This window comes from Mesoplodon mirus, assembly GCF_964341445.2.
Source record: "Mesoplodon mirus genome assembly, chromosome: 12".
Taxonomy (NCBI): Eukaryota; Metazoa; Chordata; class Mammalia; order Artiodactyla; family Ziphiidae; genus Mesoplodon; species Mesoplodon mirus.
Genome location: NC_138988.1, coordinates 71,486,736 through 71,514,400, shown reverse-complemented (window position 1 = coordinate 71,514,400; position 27,665 = coordinate 71,486,736). Strand labels below are relative to the sequence as shown.

The window sequence follows — 27,665 nt, the reverse complement described above, 5'->3', positions numbered from 1 at the left end:
CTACTAACTGGTTACCTCTCTCCCACTCTTTTTCTCTACTAGTTATTCTTCCCATGGCAGACAGAGGAATTCTGTCAAATCCTAAATCAGATTACGTCCATCCTCTGCTCAGAAACATCCGATGGCTTCTCATTTCATTCTGCACAAAATCCAGAATCCAATTCAAATTCTTACCTCTAAGACCCTACACAATTGGCTCCCACTGCTGCCGCGCTCTACACACACACACACACACACACACACACACACACACACACACACACACTTTTTAGGATCTCACCACCATTCATTCACTCTTCTCCAGCCACACTGGCCTCCTCCCTCCTCCCCAGGCACACTCCAGCCTCACCTCTGTTCCCTCTGTCTGAAATGTGTCTCCTCGAATACTCCACTGACTAATTCCTTACACCTCAGGTCTTCCTCACCTTCTCAACAAGGCCTTCCCTGACCATCTGATCTAGTACAGCATACCTATCCCTGTCATTCTGCCCCTTACCCTACTTTTTCTTAGCATATTACATACTTTTTAGCATATTATATACTCACTTGTCTGTTTTCCCCCGACACTAGAACATCAGCTCCACAAGGGACTTATACCACGGTGGCTTATCCAGCACCTAGACAGTGTGTAGCACTCAATAGATACTCAATAAATATTTTCTCAAACTTTAAAAACAGATATAATTCACATATGATAAAACTTACCCCTTTAAAGTCTACAATTCAATGTTTTTTTAGTATATTCATAGAGTTATGGAACCATTACTACTGTCCAATTTCAGATCATTTTCATCAAACCAAAAAGGAACTCCACATCCATTAGCAGTCCCCATCACTCTCTCCCACTCTAGCAACCACTAATCTACTTTCTATCTCTATTCTAGACATTTCATATAAATGGAATTATATGTGACCTTTTGTGTCTGTCTTCTTTTACTTAGCATAATATTTTCAGGGTTCATCCATATTGTAGCATGCATCACAACTTCATTCCTCTTTATGGCTGAGTAGTAGTCCATTATACAGATGTACTATATTTTGTTTATACATTCATCAGCTGATGGACATTTGGGTTGTTTCCACTTTTTGGCTAGTATGAATAATGTTGCTATGAACATTCATGTATAAGCCTTTGTGTGGACATGTTGTCAATTCTCTTAGATATAGACTTAGGAGTAGAATTGTTGGGTCTTACTGCAATTCTATGCTTAACTTTTTGAGGAACTGCCAGGCTGTTTTCCAAAGCAGCTGCACCACTTTACAGTTCCATCAGCAATGTATAAAAGTTCTAATTTTTCTGCATCCTTGTCAACACTTGCTATTGTCCATCTTTTTGATTATAGTCATCTTGAAATGAAGTGGTATCTCACTGTAGTTTGGATATCCATTTCCCTAATGATTAATGGTGTTGAGTAACTCTTCATGTGCTTATTGGCCATATGTATATCTTCTTTGGAGAAATGTCTATTCGAATCAATGGCTCATTTTTTAACCGGGTTATTTGACTCTTTATTTTTGCATTGTAAGAAGTTCTTTTTACATTCTGTATACCAGATCCTTATCAGATATATTATTTGCAAATATTTTCTCTCATATTGTATTAATAGGTTGTCTTTTTCACTTTCTTGATGGTATTTGTTGAAGTACAAAAGTTTTCAATTTTGTTTAAGTCCGATTTATCTGTTTTCTCTTTTGTTTCCCATGTTTTAAGTGTTGTATCTAGAAAATTACTGCCTAATCCAGTCACAAAGATTTATTACTACATTTTCTTCTAAGAGTTTGATAGTTTTAGCTCTTATATTTATGTATCTGATAATTTCGAGTTAATTTTTGTATATGGTGTGAAATAAAGGTCAAACTTTATTCTTTTGAAAGTATTGATAGAAATTAGTTTTTCCAGCATGGTTTGTTGAAGAGGCTGTCCTTTCTCCATTGAATGGTCTGGCACCCTTGTTGAGAAACAGCTGACCATAAATGAGGGTTATTTCTGGACCCCCAATTCTATTCTATTGATATATATGTCTATCCTTATGCCAGTACCATTCTGTCTGATTACTGTAGCTTTGTAGTAGGTTTTAAAAATCAGGAAGTATGAGTCCTACAGCTTTGTTCTTCTTTTACAAGGTTGTTCTGGCTATTCTGGGTTCCATGCATTTCCATATGAATTTTGGGATCAGCTTGTCAATTTCCACCAAAAAAAGGCAGCTGGGATTTTGATGGGAGTTGCTTTAAAGCTGTTAGATCAATTTGGAGAGTGCCGCCATCTTATCAATTTAAAGTCTTCCGGGAATTCCCTGGCAGTCCAGTGGTTAGGACTCAACACTTTCACTGCCGTGGCCCAGTTTCAATCCCTGGTCAGGGAAGTAAAATCCCACAAGTTGGGCAGCATGGCCAAAATAATAATAATAATAACAATAAAAAAATAAAGTCTTTCTATCCATGAACATGGGATGTCTTTCTATTTTTATCATCATCATTATTATCATTATTATATCTTCTTTTTCAACTGTTTTGTAGTTTTCAACACACAAGCTTTGCACTTCTTTGTTAAATTTATTCCTAAGCATCTTTTATGATATTGTAAATGAAATTGCATTTATAATTATATAAATTTTTGGTTTGTTTATATATTAATTTTTGGTTTGTTCTTGCTAGTGTGTAGAAAAACAATGGATTTTTGAATAGGATCTTGTGTTCTGCAATCTTGTTGAACTTGTTTATTAGCCCTAGTAGTCTTTTGGTGGACTGCTTAGGATTTTCTATATGGAAAATCATGTCATCTTCAAATTGAGATGGTTTTACTTCTTCTTTTCCAGTGTGAATGCCATTTATTTCTTCTTCTGGTCTGACTAAAACCTCCAATACAGTGCTGAGTAGAAGTACAAGTAGACATTCTTCTCTTGCTCCTGATGTTTGGGGAAAAATATTCAGTCTTTCAACATTACGTAGGATGTTAGCTGTGGGTTTTTGTAGGTGCCCTCATCAGGTTGAAGAAGTTCCCTTTTATTCCTAGTGTGTTAAGCACTTTCATCATGAAAGAGTGTTGGATTTTTTCAATGTTTTTTCTGCAACTATTAAGATAACCATGTGGTTTTTGTTCTTTCTTCTGTTAACATGGTGTATTACATTGATTAATTTCCATATGTTTAACCAACCTTGCATTCTTGGGATAAATCCCCTTGGTCATGGTGTATAATCCTTTTTATATGGTGCTGGATTTGGTTTGATAGATTTTGTTGAGAATTTTTGCTTCTATATTCAAAAAGGATTTTGGTTTCCTTCTAATGTCTTTGTCTAGAATTGGTATCAGAGTAATATGGGCTCATAGAATGAGTTGGAAAGTATTCTCTTTTATTTTTTGGAAAGATTTGTGAAGAATTGGTGTTATTCATTAAACATTCAGTAGAATTCACCCATAAAGGCATGTAGTCCTGGTATTTCTTTTGTTGGGAAGTTTTTGATTACTAAATCAATCATTTTACTTCTTTTTTTCTTTTTTTGAATTTTCATTTTTTTTATACAGCAGGTTCTTATTAGTTATCCATTTTATACATATTAGTGTATATGTGTCAATCCCAATCTCCCAATTCATCACACCACCACCACCACCACCCCAGCGCCACTTTCCCCCCTTGGTGTCTGTACATTTGCTCTCTACCTCTGTGTCTCTATTTCTGCCCTGCAAACCGGTTCATCTGTACCATTTTTCTAGGTTCCACATATATGCATTAATATATGATATTTGTTTTTCTCTTTCTGACTCTGTATGACAGTCTCTAGATCCATCTATGTCTCTACAAATGACCCAATTTCGTTCATTTTTATGGCTGAGTAATATTCCATCCTATATATGTACCACATCTTCTTTATCCATTCATCTGTCGATGGGCATTTAGGTTGCTTCCATGACCTGGCTATTGTAAATAGTCCTGCAATGAACATTGGGGTGCATATGTCTTTTTGAATTATGGTTTTCTCCGGGTATATGCCTAGTAGTGGGATTGCTGGGTCATATGGTAATTCTACTTTTAGTTTTTTAAGGAAGCTCCATACTGTTCTCCATAGTGGCTGTATCAATTTACATTCCCACCAACAGTGCAAGAGGGTTCCCTTTCTCCACACCCTCTCCAGCATTTGTTGTTTGTAGATTTTCTGATGATGCCCATTCTAACTCGTGTGAGGTGATACCTCATTGTAGTTTTGATTTGCATTTCTCATAAGTAGTGATGTTGAGCAGCTTTTCATATGCTTCTTGGCCATCTGTATGTCTTCTTTGGAGAAATGTCCATTTAGGTCTTCTGTCCATTTTTTGATTGTGTTGTTTGTTTTTTTAATATTGAGCTGCATGAGCTGTTTATATATTTTGGAGATTAATCCTTTGTCTGTTGATTCATTTGCAAATATTTTCTCCGATTCTGAGGGTTGTCTTTTCATCTTGTTTGTAGTTTCGTTTGTTTTGTAAAACCTTTTAAGTTTCATTAGGTCCCATTTGTTTATTTTTGTTTTTATTTCCATTACTCTAGGAGGTGGATCAAAAAAGATCTTGCTGTGATTTATGTCAGAGAGTGTTCTTTCTATGTTTTCCTCTAAGAGTTTTATAATTTTCACTCTTAAATTTAGGTCTCTAATCCATTTTGAGTTTGTTTTTGTGTATGGTGTTAGGGAATGTTCTAATTTAATTCTTTTACATGTAGCTGTCCAGTTTTCCCAGCACCACTTATTGAAGAGTCTGTCTTTTCTCCATTGTATATCCTTGCCTCCTTTGTCATAGGTTAGTCGACCATAGGTGCATGGGTTTATCTCTGGGCTTTCTATCCTGTTCCATTGATCTATATTTCTGTTTTTGTGCCAGTACCATATTGTCTTGATTACTGTAGCTTTGTAGCATAGTCTGAAGTCAGGGAGCCTGATTCCTCCAGCTTTGTTTTTATTTCTCAAGATTGCTTTGGCTATTCGGGGTCTTTTGCATTTCCATACAAATTGTGAAATTCTTTGTCTTAGTTCTGTGAAAAATGCCATTGGTAGTTTGATAAGGATTGCAATGAATCTGTAGATTGCTTTGGGTAGTATAGTCATTTTCACAATGTTGATTCTTCCAATCCAAGAACATGGTATATCTCTCCATCTGTTTGTATCATCTTTAATTTCTTTCATCAGTGTCTTATAGTTTTCTGAATACAGGTCTTTTGTCTCCTAGGTAGGTTTATTCCTAGGTATTTGATTCTTTTTCTTGAAGTTGTAAATGGGATTGTTTCCTTAATTTCTCTATCAGATTTTTCATCATTAGTGTATAGGAATGCAAGAGATATCTGCATTAATTTTGTGTCCTGCAACTTTACCAAATTCATTAATTAGCTCTATTAGTTTTCTGGTGGCATCTTTAGGATTCTCTATGCATAGTATCATGTCATCTGCAAACAGTGACAGTTTTACTTCTTCTTTTCCAATTTGTATTCCTTTTATTTCTTTTCCTTCTCTGATTGCCATGGCTAGGACTTCCAAAACGATGTTGAATAATAGTGGCGAGAGTGGACATCCTTGTCTTGTTCCTGATCTTAGAGGAAATGCTTTCAGCTTTTCACTATTGAGAATGATGTTTGCTGTAGGTTTGTCATATATGGCCTTTATTATGCTGAGGTAGGTTCCCTCTATGCCCACTTTCTGGAGAGTTTTTATCATAAATGGGTGTTGAATTTTGTTGAAAGCTTTTTCTGCATCTATTGAGATGATCATATGGTTTTTATTCTTCACTTTGTTAATACGGTGTGTCACATTGATTGATTTGTGTATATTGAAGAATCCTTGCATCCCTGGGATAAATCCCACTTGATCATGGTGTATGATCCTTTTAATGTGTTTTTGGATTCTGCTTGCTAGTATTTTGTTGAGGATTTTTGCATCTATATTCATCAGTGATATTGGTCTGTAGTTTCTTTTTTTGTAGTATCTTTGCCTGGTTTTGGTATCAGGGTGATGGTGGCCTCATAGAATGAGTTTGGGAATGTTCCTTGCTCTGCAATTTTCTGGAAGAGTTTGAGAAGGATGGGTGTTAGCTCTTCTCTAACTGTTTGATAGAATTCACCTGTGAAGCCATCTGGTCCTGGACTTTTGTTTGTTGGAAGATTTTTAATCACAGTTTCAATTTCATTACTTGTGATTGGTCTGTTCATATTTTCTATTTCTTCCTCGTTCAGTCTTGGAAGGTTGTACCTTTCTAAGAATTTTTCCATTTCTTCCAGGTTGTCCATTTTATTGGCATAGATTTGCTTGTAGTAGTCTGTTTAGGATGCTTTGTATTTCTATGGTGTCTGTTGTAACTTCTCCTTTTTCATTTCTAATTTTATTGATTTGAGTCCTCTCCCTCTTTTTCTTGATGAGTCTAGCTAATGGTTTATCAATTTTGTTTATCTTTTCAAAGAACAAGCTTTTAGTTTTATTATCTTTGCTATTGTTTTCTTTGTTTCTATTTCATTTATTTCTGCTCTGATTTCTTTCCTTCTACTAACTTTGGGTTTTGTTTGTTTTTCTTTCTCTACTTCCTTTAGGTGTAAGTTTAGATTGTTTATTTGACATTTTTCTTGTTTCTTGAGGTAGGCTTGTATTGCTATAAACTTCCCTCTTAGAACTGCTTTCGCTGCATCCCATAGGTTTTGGATCGTTGTGTTTTCATTGACAATTCTGTCTAGGTAATTTCTGATTTCCTCTTTGATTTCTTCAGTGATCTCTTGGTTATTTAGTAACGTATTGTGTAGCCTCCTTGTGTTTGTGTTTTTTACATTTTTTTCCCTATTATCGATTTCTAATCTCATAATGTTGTGGTCAGAAAAGATGTTTGATGTGATTTCAATTTTCTTAAATTTACTGAGGCTTGATTTGTGACCCAAGATGTGATTTATCCTGGAGAATGTTCTGTGTGCACTTGAGATGAAAGTGTAATCTGCTGTTTTGGGATGGAATGTCCTATCAATATCAATTAAATCTATCTGGTCTATTGTATCATTTAAAGCTTGTGTTTCCTTATTAATTTTCTGTTTGGATGATCTGTCCATTGGTGTAAGTGAGGTGTTAAAGTCCCCCACTATTATTGTGTTACTGTCAATTTGCTCTCTTATAGCTGTTAGCAGTGGCCTTATGTATTGAGGTGCTCCTATGTTGGGTGCATATATAATTGTTATATCTTCTTCTTGGATTGATCCCTTGATCATTATGTAGTGTCCCTCCTTGTCTCTTGCAACATTCTTTGTTTTAAAGTCTATTTTATCTGATATGAGTATTGCTACTCCAGCTTTCTTTTGATTTCCATTTGCATGGAATATCTTTTTCCATCCCCTCACTTTCAGTCTGTATGTGTCCCTAGGTCTGAAGTGGGTCTCTTGTAGACAGCATATATATGGGTCTTGTTTTTGTATCCATTCAGTGAGCCTGTGTCTTTTGGTTGGAGCATTTAATCCATTCATGTTTAAGGCAATTATTGATATGTATGTTCCTATTACCATTTTCTTAATTGTTATGGGTTTGTTGTTGTAAGTCCTTTTCTTGTCTTGTGTTTCCCACTTAGAGAAGTTCCTTTATCATTTTTTGTAGAGCTGGTTTGGTGGTGCTGAATTCTCTTAGCTTTTGCTTGTCTGTAGAGGTTTTGATTTCTCTGTCAATGTGAATGAGATCCTTGCCAGGTAGAGTAATCTGGGTTGTAGGTTCTTCCCTTCCATCACTTTAAATATATCATGCCACTCCCTTCTGGCTCGTATATTTTCTGCTGAGAGACCAGCTGTTAACCTTATGGGAGTTCACTTTTATGTTATTTGTTGTTTTTCCCTTCTTGCTTTCAATAATTTTTCTTTGTCTTTAATTTTTGTCGATTTGATTACCATGTGTCTTGGCATGTTTCTTCTTGGGACTCTCTGTGCTTCCTGGACTTGGGTGGCTATCTCCTTCCCCATGTTAGGGAAGTTTTTGAGTATAATCTCTTCAAATATTACTCAGGTCCTTTCTCTCTCTCTTCTCCTTCTGGGACCCCTATAATATGAATGTTGTTGCATTTAATGTTGTCCCTGAGGTGTCCTAGGCTGTCTTCATTTCTTTTCATTCTTTTTTCTTTCTTTTTACTTCTTATAGATATATTCAGGTCTTCTATTTCTTTTTGAGTCAGTTTCAGTAGTTGTCTCTTTCCAATAATTTGTGCATTTCATCTAGGTTATCTAATTTGTTGCATAAGTGTTCATAGTATTAAGTTATGATCCTTTTTATTTTTGTCAGGTCAATAGAGATGTCCCTTGATAAAAGAAAATTTCACATATTGAGATATGGCAATGTCATTCTGGCTTATACATGAGTTTACTTGAATTTATGCTAACTAAAACAGCCTGTTTGTGGCCTATCAGACATACATTATACGGCTGCTCTAATTATCACAGAGAAGGACACATTGACCAGAATTAAAGAACGTCCATGTTAAAAATAAAGATTTTATAAATGCCTCCCTTCCTGGGATGCCAATGCTCTACTCCTTTGATGATAAGACTCCCTTCCCAGGTGCCAAGGCCATACTGACTCACTACGTACTTGCTGATCTGTTTTTCTTGAAACCTTGAAGGAATGTATCTCTGACTTGTTTGGTGTTCTTGGTTCTGACAAGACACAAAACTGCTGAAAACCATGCTTCTCCAGAGCGCGTCCTCTGAGTTATCTGAGAGGCTGTTCTGGCTTTAGTCCTCAGTTTGACTCAAATAAAACTCTTTTCTATTCTTATTATAGATTGTTTATTGATTATTTTCATTGATACCCCTCCTTCATTCCTTATTTTAGTTATCTTAGTCTTCTCTCCTTTATTCTTGGTCAGTCAAAACAAAAGTTTGCCAATTTTGTTGATCTTTTCAAAGAAGATACTTTTGGTTGGATGACTCTCTATTGTGTTTTAATTCCCTCTTGCATTTTTTCCCACTCAAATATTTATTATTTCCTTCCTTTTGATTGCTTTGGGTTTGCTGTTCTTCTCCTCGTTGCTTAAGGTGGAAGGTTAAGTTATTAATCTGCAATCTTCCTTCATTTTTAACATAAGTTGATAAATATTTGATAAATTTCTGAATAGTCTGGAAACACTAGGTTGATTGACATTGGAAAAGTGAGGAAGCTTTGCACTTGAGGAAGGAAAGAATCCCAAATGACAGAGGCCAGTGAGATAAGTAGCAGTGCAGGCTGAATTTCCAGAGGGGGTGGGAAAAGCTGCCAGAACATCATGACGGGGACTACCAAGAGAAGGAAGGATGCAGAGGATGTTGTAGGAATTATTTTGCAGGTAATGCAGCATGATTATTCTTTGGTGGTATGGGATTTTGGGGTTTTGTGTGTGTGTGTGTGTGTGGTTTTGGGGGGTTTTTTGTTTGCTTGTTTGGCTGGTTGGTTATATTTCAGAGACACTAGTAAGATTTCAACTGCCTTTCTATATCTTCCCAAAATTAGGCTTGAGTGTCTTTCACTTTTCCTCTTTCTTTTTAAAACTTTAAAAAATCTAATTAAATAATATAGGCTTAGAGTGAAAGCTTTGTAAAATATAGGAGACTATAAAGAAGAAAATAAAAATCACCAATTTCCTTCCATAGAGATCTTCATTCTAATCTTTTTAGTATGCACAGTCCACAACCACTTACCCTCATTTCAAAATTCAAAACAATCTGAAAGCTGACAGTTTTGCCACAAAATCACTTTGGGGCAAAAGCTGACCTGAATGGATATGAGCCTATTTATAGTCTTTATTTATCACTATCTTTATGAATATTAATACTTTCATCTGCAATGTATTATATAATATATGAAATACTACCTTTCTAAAAGGTGGAAAATTCTGATTCCTGCAATGTATCTGACCCCAAGGACTTTGAATAAGAGATTGTAGACCTATCTATATTAAAAATTATATATATGTATAATAATACATACATATGTCATTTTATATCTCTACTTTTTAACAGTACATTGTATTTTATTGTCATTAAATATTATTGGGAAATAGTTTTTAATGGCGGCACAATGTCCCATCATGTTGATGCATTCTTGTCAATTCAGCCACTATCCTTTTGTGTATTTAAGACACTTTCAATTTTTCAATACTATAAATAGCACTAGATTAAACATCCTTATATATGAGTCTTGATGGGTATCTTTCAGTTTGTTTTTATGATAAATTAGTACATGTAGACTAGTTGAGACAAAGCATACAAACATTTTAAAGATTCATGACATATATAAAAAAAGGACTGCCAGTGTCTCCAGCTGAAATAAGAATGCTGTGATTCCCAACCCACACTTCTATCTTTTTTTTTGAAACCAAACAGATAACAAAAGCCTTTCTGTGTCCCCCTGTTTCTTGTCTGTAGGAAAAATGCTTCAGTCTTCTAGACCTTCCCTGAGTTCCAAAGGGCAGATTCCAACAGTTACTAATTAAGGAAGTGAGGGAATGCAGAAACAAAAGCAGTCAGGAAACAGTAGTGCAGAGGGGGCAGAGTCAACATGGCGTACTAAAAGGATGCGGAATTCGTGTCTCCTCACAACTAGGGCACCTACCAGGCACTGGTGGGGGACCATGGGCACCTAAGGAGATGGGAGGAACCCCCAGCGACTGGTAGGACACAGGGCATGGCGGGCGTGAAGGGGGAGGAGAAGTGGAGGTGGGACAGGACTGGCACCCCTGAGGGGTGGCTGGGGAAGGGGAAGGGATCCCACACCCAAAGGGGGAAATTGAGGAACCATTGGGAGAGCAGAGAATCAAAAGGGAGCATGGCCAGGTTTTCCCTGCCTGCTTGGGCCCTCAGGAACCTGCTGAGATCCTGAGCCTGATCCTCTGCCCACTGAGGCCCCCTCTAGCCATGTGGGTCCTGAGGGAGTGGGAGGGAGGAAAGGGGGAGCAAAAGTAAAGCCCAGTCCTACAGGACTGGCACCCCTGAGGAGTGGCTGGGGGAGGGGAGGAGTTCCTACACCCAGAGGGACCCACCCATGGTTAGGGGTCCAGTGGCGACAAGGGACACCCTAGGGGAGACAGTGGGGAAGGGTGCGAAGGAATGGAAGGGTATGCAGCCAGTGCTTTCCCTGTCCACTTAGGCACCAGGGAGGCTGTTGGGCTCCTGGGCCTAATCCTCTGCCCTTGGAGCCTCCCCCCTGCAATGCAGAACCCAAGCCCCACCCCTACACCCCCACCCAGGGCCCTACCTCTACACTCAGAGAGCCCCTCCAATATGCTGGGCCTAAACACCGCCCACACACCCTCACTCAGGGCCCTACTTCCAAACTCCGGAACTCCACACTCTAGAGGCCCTCCTTTCCACGTGCTGCCTCTTCCTTTCCCTTCAGGTCCTAAGCAGAGGCCCCACCCCACTCTTGAATATCGCCAGCCTAAGCCCCACCCCAAGACCTTTTCTTACTACATGGATCCTGAGCCTAGGCCATGACACATGCACAAACGTTAGCCCCTCCACCCACCTAGGTCCCACCCCACCCCTGCCTAAGTTCCATCTCCACCTAAACTCTGCCCCCATAGCCAAGGCTTTTATTTATTTATTTATTTATTTTTTCTTTTTTCCCCTTTTAGATTGGGGTTCTGTTTTACCTTGTTGAGTCATTGTTGTTGATTCTTTTATATTTTTATCTTTCCTAATAAATCTTTCATTTTTTAATTTTATTTTTTTCTTTATACTTTGTTATTGTTCTCTCCTTTGGCTTTCTCCTCCCACCCACCCCATTTTTTTTCTTTTTTCTGTTGTAGTTTTATTTTACCTTGTTGAAGTTGTGTCAATTATAGTTTTATTTTCCCTAATATATTTTTTATCTTTCTAATTTTATTTTGTTTCTTATTCTTTGATATTGTACTTCTCCTTTTTCTCTTTCTTTTCCTTTTTTTTCTTTTTTTAACCACACCACAAAGCTTCTGGCATTTTGGTTTCCAGGCTGGATGTTGGGCCTGAGCTCCTGTGGTGGGACCTCCAAGTCCAAACCACTGGACTAACAGAGAACCTCAGACCCCAAGGAATACCAATTAGAGTGAGGCCTCCCTGAGGTCCTCATCTCAGCACCAAGACCCAGCTCTATCCAACTGCCTGCAAACTCCAGTGCTGGACGTCTCAGGCCAAACAACCAGTAAGACAGGAATACAGCACCACCCATCAAAAAAAAAAAAAAAAGAAATGACAAAAAAATATGTTACAGATGAAGGAGCAAGGTAAAAACCTACAAGACCAAATGAAGATGAAATAGGCAACCTACCTGAAAACAATTCAGAGTAATAATAGTAAACATGATCCAAAATCTTGCAAACAGAATGGAGAAAATACAAGAAACATTTAACAAGGATCTAGAAGAACTAAAGAGCAAACAAACAGTGATGAACAACACAATTACTGAAATTAAAAATACTCTAGAAGGAATCAATAGCAGAATAACTAAGGCAGAAGAACAGATAACTGAGCTGGAAGATAAAATGCTGGAAATAACTGCCAGGGAGCAGAATAAAGAAAAAGGAATGAAAAGAGGACAGTCTCAGAGACCTCTGGGACAACATTAAACACACCAACATTCGAATTACAGGGGTCTCAGAAGAAGAAGAGAAAAAGAAAGGGACCAAGAAAATATTTGAAGAGATTATAGTCAAAAACTTCCCTAACATGGGAAAGGAAATAGTTAATCAAGTCCAGGAAGCACAGAGAGTACCATACAGGATAAACCCAAAGAGAAAAATGCCAGGACACATATTAACCAAACTATCAAAAATTAAATACAGGGGACCTTCAAGATGGTGGAGGAGTAAGACGTGGAGATCACCTTCCTCCCCACAAATACATCAAAAATACATCTATATGTGGACTAACTCTTACAGAACACATACTGAATGCTGGCAGAAGACCTCAGACTTCGCAAAAGTCTGGGAGGTGTGAAGAAGGAAATGTTTCCACATACTGGGAAGACCCTTCACTGGTGGAGACAGGGGATGGGCAGGGGGGAAGCTTCAGAACCACGGAGGACAGTGCAGCAACAGGGGTGCAGAGGGCAAAGTGGAGAGATTCCTGCACAGAGGATCAGTACTAACCAGCACTCACCAGCCTGAGAGGCTTGTCTGCTCACCCACCTGGGCAGGTGTGGGCTGGGAGATGAGGCTTGGGCTTCCGAGTTCAGAACCAGGGAGAGGACTGGGGTTGGATGCATGAACACAGCCTGAAGGAGGTTAGTGCACCACAGCTAGCCGGAGGGAGTCTAGGAAAAAGTCTGGAACTGCCTAACAGGCAAGAGAATATTGTTTCAGGGTGCACGAGGAAAGGGGATTCAGAGCACTGCCTAAACGAGCTCCAGAGACGGGAGCGAGCTGCAGCTATCAGTGTGGACACCAGAGATGGTCATGAAACGCTAAGGCTGCTGCTGCAGCCATCAAGAAGCCTGTGTGCAAGCACAGGTCAGTATCGACACCTCCCCTCCCAGGAGCCTGTGCAGCCCGCCACTGCCAGGGTCCCGTGATCCACGTACAACTTCCCCGGGAGAACACACGGAGCAACTCAGGCTGTTGCAATGTTATGCTGGCCTCTGCTGCCACAGGCTCACCCCACATTCTGTACCTCTCCCTCCCTCCAGCTCGAGTGAGCCAGAGCTCCCTAATCTGCTGCTACTTTAACCCCATCCTTTCGGGCAGGGAACAGATGCCCCCAGGTGACCTACATGCAGAGGCAGGACCAAATCCAAAGCTGAACCCCAGGAGCTGTGAGAACAAAGAAGAGAAAGGGAAATTTAGCCCAGCAGCCGAAGGAGTAGCGAATTAAATCTTCACAATCAACGTGATGTACCCTGCACCTGTGGAATATCTAAATAGAAAACAAATCATCCCAAAATTCAGGCGGTGGACTTTGGGAGCAGCTGTAGACTTGGGGTTTGCTTTCTGCATCTAATTTGTTTCTGGTTTTATATTTATCTTAGCTTAGTATTTAAAGCTTATTACCCTTGGTAGATTTGTTTATTGACTTGGTTGCTCTCTTCCTTTTTTTTTTTACATACGTATATGTATATATTTTTCCTTTTCCTCTTTTTGTGAATGTGTATGTGTATGCTTCTTGGTGTGATTTTGTCTGTATAGCTTTGCTTTTACCATTTGTCCTAGGGTTCTGTCTGTCCCATTTTTTTGGTATAGTTTTTAGCGCTTGTTATTATTGGAGGGTTTGTTTTTTGGTTTGGTTGCTCTCTTCCTTCTTTTTTAAATTACTTTTAATATTTTTATTATTAATAATAGTTTTTAATTTAATAACTTTGTTTTTTCTTTCTTCCTTTCCCTTTCTTTCTTTCCTTCCTTTCTTTCTTTGCTTCTTTGTTTCTCTTCCTTTCCTTCTGAGACATGTGGCTGACAGGGTCTTCATGCACTGGCAGGGTGTCATTTCTGAGCCTCTGAGGAGGGAGACCCGAGTTCAGGTAATTGGTCCACCAGAGACCTCCTGGTCCCACGTAATATCAAATGACAAAAGCTCTCCCAAAGATCTCCATCTCAAAACTAAGACCCAGCTCTACTCAATGATTAGCAAGCTACAGTGCTGGACACTCCATGCCAAACAACTAGCAAGATAGGAACACAAACCCACCCATTAGCACAGAGGCTTCCTAAAATCATAATAAGTTCACAGACACCCCAAAGCTCAATACCAGACGCAGTCCTGCCCACCGGAAAGACAAGATCCATCCTCATCCACCAGAACACAGGCACCAGTCCCCTCCACCAAGAAATCTACAAAACCCACTGAACCAAACTTAGCCACTGGGGGCAGACACCAAAAAACATTGGGAACTACGAACCTGAAGCTTGGGAAAAGGAGACCTCAAACACAGTAAGTTAAGCAAAATGAGAAGACAGAGAAATACACAGCAGATGAGGGAGCAAGGTAAAAACCCACCAGACCAAACAAATGAAGAGGAAATAGACAGTCTACCTGAAAAAGAATTCAGAGTAATGATAGTAAAGATGATCCAAAATCTTGGAAATGGAATGGAGAAAACACAAAAACTTTCAACAAGGACCTAGAAGAACTAAAGAACAAACAAACAATGATGAACAACACAATAAATTAAATTTAAAACTGGCTAGAAGGAATCAATAGCAGAATAACTGAGGCAGAAGAAAGATAAGGGACCTGGAAGATAAAATAGTGGAAATAACTACTGCAGAGCAGAATAAAGAAAAAGAATGAAAAGAGTTGAGGACAGTATCAGAGACCTCTGGGACAACATGAAATGCACCAACATTTGAATTATAGGGGTCCAAGAAGAAGAAGAGAAAAAGAAAGGGAATAAGAAAATATTTGAAGAGATTTTGGTCAAAAACATCCCTAATATGGGACAGGAAACAGTCAATCAAGTCCAGGAAGCACAGAGAGTCCCATACAGGATAAATCCAAGGAGAAACATGCTGAGACACATTAATCAAATTATCAAAAATTAAATACAAAGAAAAAATATTAAAAGCAACAAGGGAAAAGCAACAAATAACAAACAATAGAATCCCCATAAGGTTAACAGCTGATCTTTCAGCAGAAACTCTGCAAGCCAGAAGGGAGTGGCAGGACATATTTTAAATGATGAAAGGGAAAAACCTACAACCAAGATTACTCTACCCAGCAAGGATCTCATTCAGATTCGACAGAGAAATCAAAATTTTTACAGATAAGCAAAAGCTAAGAGAATTCAGCACCACCAAACCAGCTCTATAACAAATGCTAAAGGAAGTTCTCTAGGCAGGAAACACAAGAGAAGGAAAAGACATACAATAACAAACCCAAAACAATTAAGAAAATGGTAATAGAAACATACATATCGATAATAACTTTAAATTTAAATGGATTAAATGCTCCAACCAAAAGACATAGACTGGCTGAATGGATACAAAAACAAGACCCATATATATGCTGTCTACAAGAGACACACTTCAGACCTAGGGACACATACAGACTGAAAGTGAGGGGATGGAAAAAGATATTCCATACAAACGGGAATCAAAAGAAAGCTGGAGTAGCAATTCTCATATCAGACAAAATAGACTTTAAAATAAAGACTATTACAAGAGACAAAGAAGGACACTACATAATGCTCAAGGGTTTAATCCAAGAAGAAGATATAACAATTGTAAATATTTATGCACCCAACATAGGAGCACCTCAATACATAAGGAAAATGCTAACAGCCATAAAAGGGGAAATTGACAGTAACACAATCATAGTAGAGGACTTTAACACCCCACTTTCATCAATGGACAGATCATCCAAAATGAAAATTAATAAGGAAACACAAGCTTTAAGTGACCCATTAAACAAGATGCACTCAATTGATATTTATAGGACATTCCATCCAAAAACAACAGAATACACTTTCTTCTCAAGTGCTCATGGAACATTCTCCAGGATAGATCATATCTTGGGTCACAAATCAAGCCTTGGTAAATTTGAGTAAATTGAAATCGTATCAAGAATCTATTCCGACCAAATGCTATGAGACTAGATATCAATTACCTGAAAAAAAAACTGTAAAAAATACAAACACATGGAGGCTAAACAAGACACTACTAAGTAACTGAGAGATCAATGAAGAAATCGAAGAGGAAATCAAAAAACACTTAGAAACAAATGACAATGAAAACACGATGACACAAAACCTATGGGATGCAGCAAAAGCAGTTCTAAGAGGAAAGTTTATAACAATACAATCCTACCTCAAGAAACAAGAAAAATATCAAATAAACAACCTAACCTAAACCTAAAGCAATCAGAGAAAGAAGAACAAAAAAAACCCCAAGTTAGCAGAAGGAAAGAAATCATTAAGATCAGATCAGAAATAAATGAAAAAGAAATGAAGGAAACAATAGCAAAGATCAATAAAACTAAAAGCTCGTTCCTTGAGAAGATAAACAAAATTGATAAACCATTAGCCAGACTCATCAAGAAAAAAGGGGAGAAGACTCAAATCAATAGAATTAGAAATGAAAAAGGAGAAGTAACAACTGACACTGCAGAAATACAAAGGATCATGAGAGATTACTACAAGCAACTATATGCCAAAAAAATGGATAACCTGGAGGAAATGGACAAATTCTTAGAAAAGCACAACCTTCTGAGACTGAACCAGGAAGAAATAGAAAATATGAACAGACCAATCAAAAGCACTGAAATTGAAACTGTGATTAAAAATCATCCAACAAGCAAAAGCCCAGGACCAGATGGTGTCACAGGCAAATGATATCAAACATTTAGAGAAGAGCTAACACCTATCCTTCTCAAACTCTTCCAAAATATAGCAGAGGGAGACACATGCCAAAACTCATTCTACGAGGCCACCATCACTCTGGTGCCAAAACCAGACAAAGATGTCACAAAAAAAGAAAACTACAGGCCAATGTCATTGATGAACACAGATGCAAAAATCCTCAACACAATACTAGCAAACAGAATCCAACAGCACGTTAAAAGGATCATACACCATGATCATGTGTGGTTTATCCCAGGAAGGCAGGGATTCTTCAGTATATGCACATCAATCAACATGATACACCATATCAACAAACTGAAGTATAAAAACCATATGATTATCTCAATAGATGCAGAAAAGGCTCTCAACAAAATTCAACACCCATTTATGATAAAAACCCTCTAGAACATAGGCATAGAGGGAACTTACCTCAACATAATAAAGGCCATTTATGACAAAGCCACAGCCAACATCGTTCTCAATGGTGAAAAACTGAAACCATTTCCACTGAGTTCAGGAACAAGGCAAGGTTTCCCACTCTCACCGCTATTACTCAACATACTTTTGGAAGTTTTAGTCACAGCAATCAGAGAAGAAAAAGAAATAAAAGGAATCCAAATTGGAAAAGAAGTAAAACTGTCACTGTTTGCAGATGACATGATACTATACATAGAGAATCCTAAAGATGCTGCCAGAAAACTACTACAGCTAATCAATGAATTGGGTAGAGTAGCAGGATACAAAATTAATGCACAGAAATCTCTTGCATTCCTATACAGTAATGATGAAAAATCTGAAAGGGAAATGAAGGAAACACTCCCATTTACCATTGCAACAAAGGGAATAAAATACCTAGGAATAAACCTACCTAAGGAGACAAAAGATCTGTATGCAGAAAACTATAAGACACTGATGAAAGAAATTAAAATGATACAAACTGATGGAGAGATATACCATGTTCCTGGATTGGAAGAATCAACATTGTGAAAATGACTATACTACCCAAACCAATCTACAGATTCAATGCAATCCCTATCAAACAACCAATGGCATTTTTCATAGAACTGGAACCAAAACTTTCACAATTTGTATGGAAACACAAAAGACCCGAATAGCCAAAGCAATCTTGAGAAATAAAAACGGAGCTGGAGGAATCAGGTTCCCTGACTTCAGAGTATACTACAAAGCTACAGTAACCAAGATAGAATGGCACTGGCACAAAAACAGAAATATAGATCAATGGAACAGGATAGAAAGCCCAGAGATAAAACCACGCACATATGGTCACCTTATCTTTGATAAAGGAGGCAAGAGTATACAATGGAGAAAAGGCAGCCTCTTCAATAAGTGATGCTGGGAAAACTGGACAGCTACATGTAAAGGAATTAAATTAGAACACTCCCTAACAGCATACACAAAAATAAACTCAAAATTGATTAAAGACCTAATGTAAGGCCAGATACTATCAAACTCTTAGAGGAAAACATAGGCATGACACTGTATGACATGAATCACAGCAAGATCGTTTTTGACCCACCTCCTAGAGAAACGGAAATAGAGACAAAAATAAACAAATGGGGCCTAATGAAACTTACAAGCTTTTGCACAGCAAAGGAAACCATAAACAAGAAGGAAATACATCCCTCAGAATGGGAGAAAATATTTGCAAACAAAGCAACTGAGAAAGGATTAATCTGCAAAATATACAAGCAACTCATGCAGCTCAATATCAGAAAAACAAACAACCCAATCCAAAAATGGGCAGAAGACCTAAATAGACATTTCTCCAAAGAAGATATACAGATTGCCAACAAACACATGAAAGGATGCTCAACATCACTAATCATTAGAGAAATGCAAATCAAAACTACAATGAGCTACCACCTCAAACCAGTCAGATTGGCCATCATCAAAAAATCTACAAACAATAAATGCTGGAGAGGGTGTGGAGAAAAGGGAACCCTCTTGCACTGTTGGTGGGAATGTAAATTGATACAGCCACTATGGAGAACAGTATGGAGGGTCCTTAAAAAACTAAAAATAGAACTACCATATGACCAAGCAATCCCACTACTGGGCATATACCTTGAGAAAACCAAAATTCAAAAAGAGACATGTACCACTATGTTCATTGCAGCTCTGTTTACAATAGCCAGGACATGAAAGCTACCTAAGTGTCCATCGACAGATGAATGGGTAAAGAAGATGTGGCACATATATACAATGGAATATTATTCAGCCATAAAAGGAAACGGAATTGAGTTATTTGCAGTGAGGTGGATGGACCTAGAGTCTGTCATACAGAGTGAAGTAAGTCAGAAAGAGATAAACAAATACCATATGCTAACACATATATATGGACTGTAAAAAAAAAAAAAGGTTCTGATGAACCTAGGGGCATGACAGGAATAAAGATGCAGGTGTTGAGAATGGGCTTGAGGACCCAGGGAGGCGGAAGGGTAAGCTGGGACCAAGTGAGAGAGTAACACTGACATATATACACTACCAAATGTAAAATAGACAGCTACTGGGAAGCAGCTGCATAGTGCAGGGAGATCAGCTTGGTGCTTTGGGACCACCTAGAGAGGTGGGATAAGGAAGGTGGGAGGGAGACACAAAAGGCAGGGGATATGGGGATATAGGTGTGCATATAGCTGACTCACCTTGTTATACAGCAGAAACTAACAACATTGTAAAGCAATTATACTCTAATAAAGATGTTTAAAAAAAGAAAAGAAAAGAAAAGAAACAATACTGCAGTGATAAAGTGTCCGAGTTCCTCCTAAAGGGATATACTTAACAATATATCTTTGAGTTCTTCTTACAGGAACTAATGCCCCCACCTAAGTGAAGGATGGTAATTTCAGGCTAAGTACATGTTTCTTGGAACACCACCCTGTTACCTCACCACTAAGCAATCAGAAGAAAATCCCACACCTTGCAGCCCTCACCCAAAATTTTGCCTTTAAAAACTCTTCTTCAGAAACTATCAGGAAGTTTGGGTCTTTTGAGCATGAGCCTCCCCATACTCCTTGTTTGGTCCTTGCAATAAACCTTTCTCTGCTCCAAACTCCAACATTTCGGTTTGTTTGGCCTTACTGTGCATTGGGCACACAAACTTGGATTCGACAGCAATTTGTGTTTTAATTTTATTTATGACATACAGAAGTTTTAAAACTTCATCCAGTCAAACTTATCTTTTCCTCTGGTTTTGGATTCTGGTATTATGATTAAGAAAATCTTAGCCACTCCAAAAGTATCAATATATTCTTTTTATTCTCTTATAGTTTAAACCATTTAAGACCTTAATCAACCTAGAATGTACTTTAGTTTTATGTGAGGTAAAATCCTTTCTTTCTTCTGAAGTTAACCTGCTATGCCAACAGTGTTTATTGACTAATCCATTTTCCTTCCACTGATTTAAAATGTGAATCTTATCACAGTCTTATCACAAACTATTGTATATACTAGAGTCTAATTTGGGGCCTTTCATTTTGCTCTATTGATCTGTTTATCTCCTCTGAGCCAGTTCTACACTGATTAAGTTATTGTCATTTGATAAATTTTAAAAAATCTGATTGGGCTTGTTCCACATTATTCTTTTTCCTTTTCAAGTTTTCTTGGCTATTTTTGTCCATTTATTGCTCTGGATGATCTAAGATCCCTCTACTATCCAATTAGGGGAAAAATGCTATTGGAATTTCAATTAGACTTGCATTCAATTTATAGATTAATTTAGAGAATACTGACATCTTTACAATATTGAATCTTTATACTGGGAATGTGGTTTAACTCTCCATTTATTCTAGTCTACTTTCATGTCTCTAAGAAAGTTTTATAGTTTTCTTCTAATAGGTATTTTAAAGATCATTTCTCAGTTTTATTTTTATTGAGAGAGTGAATGGGATTTTTACATTTTATTATACAAGAATGCTCCATTGATTTTTTAAATATATTTATTTTGTGACCAGCCACCTTACTGAACTATCCTGTTAAGTCTAATAGTTTTCCAGTTGATTCATTTGTGTTCCTTAGTTAGACAATTATGCTATCTGAGAATAATGATGATTTTTGTCCCTCTTTTCCAGTAGTTATATCTTTTATTTATGATTCTTACAATACATTAGCTATATCCTCCACAGCAATACTAAATGAGAGTGGTGATAGCAGACATCTTTATCTTGTACCTGACTTTAATGGGCATGTCTCTAGTTGTTCACCAAAAAGCACGAAGTTGTTTGAAGTTCATATTAATTGTCATATCATTACAATATTCTTCTATTCCCGTTTATTTATTTATTTATTTATTTTTGGCTCTGTTGGGTCCTCGTTGCTGCACACAGGCTTTCTCTAGTTGTGGCGAGCAGGGGCAACTCTTCGTTGTGGTGTGTGGGCTTCTCATTGCAGTGGCTTCTCTTGTTGCGGAGCACGGGCTCTAGGCATGTGGGCTTCAGTAATTGTGGCTCGTGGGCTCTAGAGTGAAGGCTCAGTAGTTGTGGCGCACAGGCTTAGTTGCTCTGCTGCATGTGGGATCTTCCCGGAGCAGGGTTCAAACCCGTGTCCCCTGAATAGGCAGGCAGATTCTTAACCACTGCACCACCAGGGAAGTCCCTATTCCCATTTTTTAAAAACCAAATATGAATGTTGAATTTTTATAAAATGCCTTTCTAGCATTTATCGAGGTAATATGATAACTTAAGGAAAAGTCATTCACTTATTCCTGTGATGAGATTTCTTAATACCGTATCTTTCTCAGATTTGTCTATGCATCCTACTTGGTCAAGGCACATTATTAATTTCTGCATGTTATTTTAATGTTACGTAGAATTCTTCCTGCTTGCATTTTGGTTAAGGTCCTTACATTTATATTGATAAGTAGGATCAATCTGTGGTTTTCTTTTTTTTATACAGTGACTATCTTGGTCTATTTTTGATATCAGGATAATGCTATTCCCTTAAAATAAAGAGAAAAATGTATCCTCTTTTTATTTGTTATGGAATGGAATATAGCAGTCAAAGTTTTAAAGGACTTAGCAAAAAAATCATCCAAGCCCAGTGTCTTTGCTGAGGTAATAATTTTAAAACTTCTAATTTTTTTCATCTTGATTATTCATCTATTCAGGTTTTTCAACCTTTTCTGAGAAAATTTTGTAAATTTATATTTTTCTACAAATGTCCATTTTAATGAGATTTTAAAACTTTAGTACTGTAATTATATACCATTATCTTATTTAACTATTTTCATCTGTATACTTTGTTATACCCATTTTCTCATTCCTACTTTTATATATTTGTGGGTTTATATTTTATTGGTTTGTCCTTTTTCATTCATGTTTGGATTCTATTTTCAAATCCATCCTTCCTTGGGACCCCTTTCTCCTTCACCCAAGCTCCTAGTAGGATTTTCTAATGCTAAATCCATCTATTTTCTCCCTCTTTCCCAGGCACCCAGTGCTTTCGTGCAGACTTTATCTTCTCTGAATCACTCACCACAGAGCCTGACAGGTTCCACAGTGAGAAGTTTCCTTCTTTTCTTTTCTACAAAAACCTATTTGATTTGGTCCCATCCCTCAAATTGCTGTCAGGTAACTGTTTAATTCATCCACTAAAGACAGTGAGAGGGAATAAAAGAGAAAGACCACTGAAGTGGGATTTGGAAGCCCAGAGATTAAGTCCTGAATCAGATATGTCACCAACTAGCTCTCTGGCCTTATCTCCAGACCTTACTTTCCCCAGCTGTAAAATAAGGTACTTGGATTTCAGGATTTCCAGAATCCTATTCACCTTGAGAATTCTATGATTATCTATTATCCAGTTACCCAAATAAAATATCTCTAGTTGAGATGAGATTAATACGTCATTCTGTCTACATAATGCTTTCACATTTTCACAGCTATTTGGGGGACTTTTTAACCCAAAGCAGTGAACAGCATGATGCTTCCTAACATTCCTTAAAAATGAGTGAAGAGTTCTTTATAAAATTCACTGGATCCTTCAGTGTCAAAATTAAATCTACTGTGTTTCCTAACAAAGAAACCAATAGAAGCTTGAACAATTTCTGGAAAAACTAAAGTAGTACCAAGAAATGGAATCACCAAATTGCCAAGCAAAGCAGTATGATAACATATAATAATACGAGGTGATAGCACCATTCTGGCTTTATGTATTTATTTAGAGTTATAGTTATAATTTCTCCCAAAGGAGACCTTGAGTTAATTTCTTAATTCTGTTCTTAAACCCTTGTCCTAGACAACAGCATTATTTTGAGGTAAACTTGAAAGGGTAACTCTAGTGGGAACTGCCCTTCTTCTAGGAACAGTATCCCATTTTAAGAAATGCCCTCCACGCTAGCTCCATATATGTGGTTCTTGCTATGAACCCATTTACACAGCAGCAGTTCACTGATTGGCCCAGAAAGGAGACATGACTAAAGCAAAACCAATGAACTTCTTCATTGGATATTTGGACCTGGGACCAAGAGTAAGGGGAATTTCCCTGGTGAAACCAAGCAGGACCCCGTGGGGCCATCCCAGGTACAAAAACCCCTCTGCGTTCCCTGTTTTTTGAAAAATGCTTTAGTCTTGTAGGCCTTCCCTGAGTTCCAAAACACAGACTCAAGCAGTTACTAATTAGGGAAGTGAGGGATACAGAAACAAAGAAAAAACAGTTAAGCAAGAAAAGTAATGACAGCTTAAACAACAGTCAGTGATAAAACAAAAGTCCTAGGTCTTCCTCAAGGAATATACATAACAATCTGATGCATACCTTTGAGTTATTAGGAAGAAACTAAGACCCCCATCCAGATGGAGGATGGTGACTACATGAAGACCAAAAGCATGGAGACCCCAGACTGGTTGGAACCAGAGGTTGATGATTAAGATTTCTGAAACACCACCCTGTTACCTCACTATCAACCAATCAGAAGAAAGCCATGCATCCTGCAGCTCTCACTCCAAATGTCACCTTTAAAAACCCTTCCCTGAAAGCCTTTTGAGCATGAACTGCCTATTCTTCTTGTTTGGAACCTGCAATAAACACTGTACTTTCCTTCACCACAACCTGGGTCAGTAAATTGGCTTTGCTGCGTGGCGAGTGAGTGGACCCAAGTTTGGTTCGGTAACACTGGGAGTGCTGAATGTACTGAACATGTAGGTAGTGAAGCTCATGAGCCAACAGAAGCCATGAGTTCTGTCACATGGAGATCGGTTGTGGCAAGACAGAAAAAAAGGAATCTATATGCAGAAGTGGGGCATAGAAGCAACTGGACAAAGATCCATGGAGGAGTCGATCTCAAAAAGATGTGCTAACTCCAAGGCTATGAGAGAAACACCACTCTTAGACTAATACAGATGACTGGCATGCTGCAGTGAACGTCAGAGCAAAACAGCCTACTTTAAAGGTGGTTAATGAGACTTAACCATGAGTACTTGCCAACAGAACATGGGAACTCTCTGAATTGGGTTTCAGTGTTCAGACAGAAGAAAGAGGCCATTCAAATATGGATCCATATAGAACATAGAACAGTGTGGTGCCAATGAACAGAGCAAAGTCAGATGAGAAAAGGGGGGTGAACACAGACCATGCTACCAAAAGCTAACAGTTTACAGGAACTTCTTAGTGAAGACGGACATGTGGCAACTACTTAAAGATGACTAAATTAATTTTGTATCATGTTTACTTTGACTAGATAATAAGTTCAAGGTTTTATTTCATAGAGTAGATTTAGGGATTCATAATCAATCACTTTGATAATCTTTATAAAGACATAAATGAATTAACCCTACAAGGTATAGTTATAATGAGCTGAACCTGGATGATCCCAAGTGGCAATTCCAACAACATTTAGATTTTCAGCACATTAAGAATAAACCACCCAATTCTATCAAACATTGAGAAAAGAGCTAACACCTATCCTTCTCAAATTCTTTCAAAATATAGCAAAGGGAGGAACACTCCCAAACTCATTCTATGAGGCCACCATCACCCTGATACCAAAACCAGACAAAGATGTCACAAAAAACGAAAACTACAGGCCAATATCACTGATGAACATAAGTGCAAAACTCCTCAACACAATACTAGCAAACAGAATCCAACGGCACATTAAAAGGATTTTACACCATGACCAAGTGGGATTTATCCCAGGAATGCAAGGATTCTTCAATATACGCAAATCAATCAATGTGATACATCATATTAACAAAGTGAAGAATAAAAACCATATGATCATCTCAACAGATGCAGAAAAAGCTTTCGACATAATTCACCACCCATTTATGATAAAAACCCTCCATAAGGTAGGCATTGAGGGAACTCAGCTCGACATAACAAAGGCCATATATGACAAACCCACAGCCAACATTGTTCTCAATGGTGAAAAACTGAAACCATTTCCTCTAAGATCAGGAACAAGACAAAGTTGCCCACTCTCACCACTATTATTCAACATAGTTTTGGAAGTTTTAGCCACAGCAATCAGAGAAGAAAAAGAAGTAAAAGGAATCCAAATCGGAAAAGAAGTAAAGATGTCACTGTTTGCAGGTGAGAGGATACTATACATAGAGAATCCTAAAGACGCTACCAGAAAACTATTAGAGCTTATCAATGAGTTTGGTAAAGTAGCAGGATACAAAATTAATGCACAGAAATCTCTTGCATTCCTATACACTAATGATGAAAAATCTGAAAGAGAAATGAATGAAACACTCCCATTTACCACTGCAATAAAAAGAATAAAATACCTAGGAATAAACCTATCTAAGGAGGCAAAAGACCTGTATGCAGAGAACTATAAGACACTGAAGAAAGAAATTAAAGATGATACAAACAGATGGAGAGTTATACCATGCAGACGTAGAGAATGGACTTGAAGACATGGGGAGGGGGAAGGGTAAGCTGGGACAAAGTGAAAGAGTGGCATGGACATATATGCACTACCAAATGTAAAATAGATAGCTAGTGGGAAGCAGCCACATAGCACAGGGAGATCAGCTTGGTGCTTTGTGTCCACCTAGAGGCGTGGGATAGGGAGGGTGGGAGCGAGATGCAAGAGGGAGGAGATATGGGGATGTATGTATATGTATAGCTGATTCACTTTGTTATACAGCAGAAGCTAACACACCATTGTAAAGCAATTATACTCCAATAAAGATGTTAAAAAAATTAGTATATGGTAGATGAGTGTGTTCTTCTCTGCACAAAGATATTTATATCACACACTCACTCCAGGAGATCTGAAAGGGGAGGAAAGAAGGAGTTTAATAGTTTTCTAATATTTATGAATTTTATCAATATATTTATAAGAATAAGCTATAAAATTATGAGAGGCAAAATTTGAGGCAACAATATGGAGGTTTTGCTAAATTTCATAGGTTGCTGATCATACCCAGCTTCAGTTTCTTGGCCAATGCGTCAACTTGAATTGTGGGATCAGATCCCATGGACAGAAGACATATCAGAGGTGTTCGTGTATCACTTTCTTCCCAAGTTTTCTCCAGATTTAAGATAACTGGTTCTGTGTACTTTTCCTCCAAAGAATCTGCAATATACTTTCTTGCTTGAAAAACAGTACGGTCTGGGCACCAAGACCTAGAAATGCACACATGTTAGAGGAAATAAATTCAGGTTTTAAAAATTCTATCTAATGCTAAGCACATAAAGAACACATAGTTAGTTAGCAAAAGGATAGTGAGCTAATCCTTCTTTATGCAGATATGTGTAAGATGGATGGCAAGGTTTTCTATCCTTGGATGAATGCAAGTTTATTCATATAGTTTTGATGCTAGGCATTGGCAAGGAGTAGGTCAGGGCCAGTTCTGTTGCCAATCTAGAAGGGAACGTAGAAGTCAACTGATCCAAACGTCTCATTTTCAGAGGAAGCAGCAACTACTCTGAAGCTTTAGTTATTTTCTTTTTAAAACACATCAGTGATTATCCCTAGTAACTAAGCTATCAGCTTCAGGTAAGCAATTCCTCATTCAAACTAATACACAGGAGCACATTCATTCTTTGACAAATATTTATGGAGTGAATACTATACATCAGGCCCTGCTCTTGATGCCAGGGACTCAGCAGGGATGCAAGGGGAGGTGTCCTCTGCCAGGTCCAGTACATGATGGGGGCTAGCCTGCTGCATACTCAAGTTTCTACAGTCTTCAGAGGGAGATAATATGTCAATGGTGTTAGAAGTAGCTTGATCAGCAAGCATTTATTTAATACCATCTGTGTAGACTACACTGTAGCAGGTTCTACACACAATGACACATTAAATAAATGTCATTTGATATTTTTAGATCACAGAGAAGCTCTATGGATTCTTCTTTGTTAGTAGATTGCATTATTCATTTGACATAGATTCAATTTTTAAATGATGGATATAAGACAAATCTATTCTAATAAAATAAAAACAAATAGCC

The 27,665-nt window shown here is 37.8% G+C and overlaps 1 protein-coding gene across 1 annotated transcript in view; it reads right to left on the bottom strand.

Moving 5' to 3' along the window:
- Positions 1-27,665, bottom strand: part of DNAH8 (dynein axonemal heavy chain 8) — a 328,140-nt gene that overhangs the window by 59,115 nt on the left and 241,360 nt on the right. The window contains exon 82 of the mRNA XM_082637824.1: positions 26,636-26,838. Coding sequence (XP_082493950.1) covers positions 26,636-26,838 — 203 coding nt within the window. The remainder of the gene's footprint in view (positions 1-26,635; positions 26,839-27,665) is intronic.